Source organism: Octopus bimaculoides, chromosome 5 (assembly GCF_001194135.2).
Source record: "Octopus bimaculoides isolate UCB-OBI-ISO-001 chromosome 5, ASM119413v2, whole genome shotgun sequence".
Classification (NCBI taxonomy): domain Eukaryota; kingdom Metazoa; phylum Mollusca; class Cephalopoda; order Octopoda; family Octopodidae; genus Octopus; species Octopus bimaculoides.
This window is the reverse complement of record NC_068985.1, coordinates 58,911,501-58,916,268: the sequence shown is the minus strand read 5'-3', so window position 1 is coordinate 58,916,268 and position 4,768 is coordinate 58,911,501. Positions and strand designations below refer to the sequence as shown.

The 4,768-nt window shown below is 35.9% G+C and overlaps 1 protein-coding gene across 9 annotated transcripts in view; it reads right to left on the bottom strand.

Moving 5' to 3' along the window:
* LOC106868231 (D(2) dopamine receptor) overlaps positions 1-4,768 on the bottom strand; it is a 1,504,014-nt gene that overhangs the window by 45,292 nt on the left and 1,453,954 nt on the right. For all 9 annotated transcript variants that reach the window (XM_052967719.1, XM_052967725.1, XM_052967717.1 and 6 more), the window contains one exon: positions 2,304-2,413. In XM_052967719.1, coding sequence (XP_052823679.1) covers positions 2,304-2,413 — 110 coding nt within the window. The remainder of the gene's footprint in view (positions 1-2,303; positions 2,414-4,768) is intronic.

Here is a 4,768-nt window from a genome sequence, read left to right as displayed (position 1 = left end):
ATGTATGTATGTATGTATGTAAGTATGTATGTATGTATGTATGTTTGTCTGTTTGTATGTATGTGTGTGTGTGTGTGTATGTATGTATGTATGTATGTATGCATGTATGCATATATGTATGTATGTATGTGTGTGTATGTATGTATGTATGTATGTATGCGTGTGTGTATGTATGTATATATGTTTGTATGTTAAAAGCGCGAAATTGCTTTGAACCTCTGACCGATAACTAATGAGGATTTGGCGACCTTCTGTGACTGCTTTCTGTTTGAAGGTGCTTATATATTTTATATATAGTATGTATTTGTTAACTTATCTATGTACATGTATATAAATAGAAAGGTAGATAAATAGCTAGATGGCAAGAGAGAGAGAGAGAGAGAGAGAGAGAGCGAAAGAGAGAGAGAGAGAGAGAGAGAGAAAGAGAGAGAGAGAGAGAGAGAGAGAGAGAGGGAGGGAGAAAGATAGATAGATAGATAGAGAGAGAGAATAAGGAAGTGGGTCAAAGATGTAAGTGGAAACTGACAAAATTTCTCTGTCTCTATAACAACGGTAGCAGTGCCCCACACCATTATTCCGAGAGCAATATTAATATTGTAAAATATATTTGATAAGCAGATAAATTGTTCATTTAATTCATTTACCTATTGACCCATATAACTAGCAGATTGTCTTGAAATTGTATTACGTAGATATTCGAGGCATTATTTATACTTGAAACGATTGTAAATGCTATCATATTATTAGGGCTCTTCACCTCAAGGTAATTTCCGGACATTTGCCATTTGAAGACACTTCTAAAAGTCTTTTATCATTTTAATGACGAATTCTAACAATATTGACAAAAGAAACTTTTACAATTAATCTTAATAAACACTTACAAAATGCCAGAATTGATTAATAATGGACATGTACTTGACAATCAATTTACTTATCCGTTCATATTGTCATTCTAATAATCATTAATACTAGCATCATCCTCATTGCCGTCTATGTTTCTATTGTAAAGTTTATTATGTTGTCTGTTTTCTTTGAAGCATATTGATTTATTGTATAAAAGAGTGGAGTATTATACTTTTGTGGGTGTTGAATGGTGAATGGCGTTATGCCAGAATAGTAGCACAACAACTGAGTTCTGCTCTTTAATAGAGGTCCAGTGCATGAAGCGACATTTTAACATTTCATGTTAAAATTATAGTTTTTAAACTTTTAATTTGCAACGCGGAGTTATGGATGTCGTCACAATTCTTTGAATTATTACGTGAATAGCATATAAATGATATCTCTCGAGTTTGAGCACGATGCGTTTGTGATAACAATCTGCTAGGGATTTCCTTAATAAATCTTGAATTATGTCCAAACAATAAATAAGTGAATCTATTCTTAAACATGATGGCAATTTCATTAAAGTCGTTCAGATTATTTTTCAGTTTCAAATTGCAAGGAAGACTTTTCATTGTGCTCAACAAAATCGATTTGTTCACATTGTTTTTCGACTTTTATATAACCCACGGAGTGTAAAAATGAAATCTAATAAGAATTTATTGTTTTCATATCAACTAAGATATTATTTGTATCCCTATACTATAATGTCATCAGCGGTTCTGAGCTGATTGGTTTTGTACTTCAACTACCCAGGCACGCCTATCCCACTCAAATTACCACATCTCAATAATCGTTGTGCACCCCGCTGCCCACTCTCGCACTAATCACTATCCTCATTCTTTTTCAGAGCATTGGCCCCTTGGAATCTCCTCCCTGCTCATATCTTTCCTGTGGGCTTTCACCTGGAATATCGAATGGCCTCCCCTTTCCTCAAGATCCAGGATGTAAACATAAATACTTTAAGAAATAATTCGTGTAGACAACATTGTGTCGTATTTGATGTTATTAATATTAGATAAAATAACAATGAAAAATGCAAGAAGTAATGACGGTAAGCGTTTTGTCCGATGCGTAAAAGATTTTCCTAGTTCACCGTCTTCGTATTATCAATAAAATAATACAAATTTAAGGCAAAGTTGGTATTGATATTGCGATGAATGTAGTGGAAAAACTGTATTTAGATTCTTAATAGTCACAACGGCAGTTCTCTGTCAACTTATAATGTCAATCGCTTGAGAGACCGAAGTGGTATTGTCGTTTATGCTCCAATTGCAGAGGGATACGTTGAGGTATCAATAATATATTGTGAATAATGAGATCTTAATGTGTAATAACTGAAAGAGTGTTTCAGTTAACAACACAACATTGTGTGTGGGTTTAACAGCTAGGGAAAAAAAGAGATAGTCAGATATACTTACCTATCTACGCTGATAGCAGTAAGGTTTAATATAGAAGCTGTACAATACATTACATCACTTGCTACCCATGCATCACAAAGCTGGTCGCTTAGCGTCCACTTTTCTACAACCTGGATAAAAAAATTGAAATGAATTAAATACATTATTAATGCTAAACAATATAATAGCATATATATATATATATACGGAAAAAAGTCAAGGTAAAAAATGCGAGTATAATTTTCTAACAAACATTTCAGTACCGGTTTCGGTCATTGAAACTTTTTCAACTGTAAGTATGGTAAACAATAAAATCTTGGAAAAATTAAATGAAAAGTTTTTGAAAAGAATATTTACTTAGTATTCAAATACAAGGGGCATTTTCCTTGCTTCTGCCTCGAACCCACACTATTACACCTAAGATGAACAACATTCAGTCATTTTGGCAGGGTAATACCTGCAGCCCGGATTTTGCGTTTTGTGATTAATTTCCCTTTTGCACGTATCAGGCGGTGGTCAGTCCAACACTCAGCCCCACGAAGGACACGAACACACTGCACATCTCGTCTGTCACGCACCCTAACAAGGATGTAATCCAGAATGTGCCAATCTTTAGATGCATGGTACGTCCATGTGGTCTTAAACTTATTCATTTGTTGAAAGATGGTATTGGTAACACACAGACGCAGCTCCTCGCACATCTGCAGCAGACGCATACTATTACTATTACACTTTCCCACTCCATGCTTTCCAATAATAGTCCATTTGTTAAAATCCCTACCCACTCTAGCATTAAAGTCACCAAGTACGATGACTTTGTCTGCCCGAGGGATATTTCTTATAATGCCCTTCAAAGCATGGTAGAAAAAAACTTTTTCATCATAGTTAGAGCATACACACTCACCAAGGTCACATAATTTCCTTTAAACAAAGGAATTCTTATGGACATAAGACGCTCGTTAATCCCGAATGAGAATTCTTCCAAATTGTCCACAGGAGTAGGCTTAACAGCGAAGACACACCACACTCTCCTCTGAACACTTCATTTCTGCCTTTCCAAAAGAATGTATATTTTCCACAAGATTCTGTAAGATGACCGTTTCCAGCTAATCTCGCGTCCGATACAGCAACGATGTCAAGATCATAGCGTCGAAGCGCCTTTGCAACAAGAGCAGTCCTTCGTTCAGGGCATTCTGAGGACTCGTGGTCAAGCAATGTCCGTACATTCCAACAGACAATATTCAATATTTTGTTTGGTTCTATCACAGTAGCACGATGACGGCGGGGTTCAGTCTGTGAAGTCTGGAGCCCCTGCCGGGCTCTTTCATGTGATGTGGTTCCAGAGTTCTTACTGCCATTTACTTCTATACTGTGTTGGTACATCATTGATTGTTTGCTTTTTAAGGCTACAGCCAGCCATTCAGTTGAGACTCATAGCACTATCAACAATCATCAATCAATCAATGTTGTTATCGTGCAATACCTGTGCCAGAAGAATTGTTTTAAAATGATGGTCTGCTGTGCACTGAGTCAATCCCATTCACTAAGCAACAGCAGCCATAACCCGAAAAGAACAAGTCAACATCATCAGTAACCACTGAACCGCAGGTATTATGTCGGAGTTATCCCAGTTACCTGTGTTGCCTTCTCCAAGAAGGATGCCCTAACAAATGCTAGGGTCCTTCACTCCTAATGGTTTAACCGCACGATCGGGTATTAAGTCTGATTATTTCTATGCCCCCGTAAAAGATACAGCCATAGGCTGGATAAAAAAAGTTATTAATAAATAACATTTTTTAAATAGATAAAAAAACGTACAATATATAAAAATATTAATATACAATTTATACATGAAATATATGATATGGAATACATGAGATTGACATACAATATATACAATTTAAAACACAATATACAATATGCACACTCACACATACAATATATATAACACTCATGCACACAGAGTTTAAAATGAAATATATGCAATACATACACACAAACACTCCACAAACACACGTAGTTGTATGGTTGATGACTGCGTTGTAGATCCTCCGCCCTTTAACGAATCTTAATTTTTGTCCCGAAGTGTGTTCAATAAGCACCCACCCACAAAGCAAGCCTGATGGAGTTGCCAGTTTAGTCGCCGACAACGCGATCATGAAACAGGTTGTACTGGACTACATGGTGTCAGTAGCACTCAAGAGCGACTTGACATATACATATATATATATATTGACCGTTGACTGAACACTATTCAATTTTTTTTCTCCGTGTTTTTCTCCTTGTCTCCGTATTCTTTCTGTTGAAGAGCGTAGCTCGAAACGTCAAAGACTTTCCGTATTCCCGAGTGTCATACTAATACATCCTTTTGTTATTTACACCACCTGTCCTCGTCTGTTGTTTTTTCGTACATTCTCCCATATATAAATATATATATACATATACATATATATATGCATATATATATATGCATATATATATATATA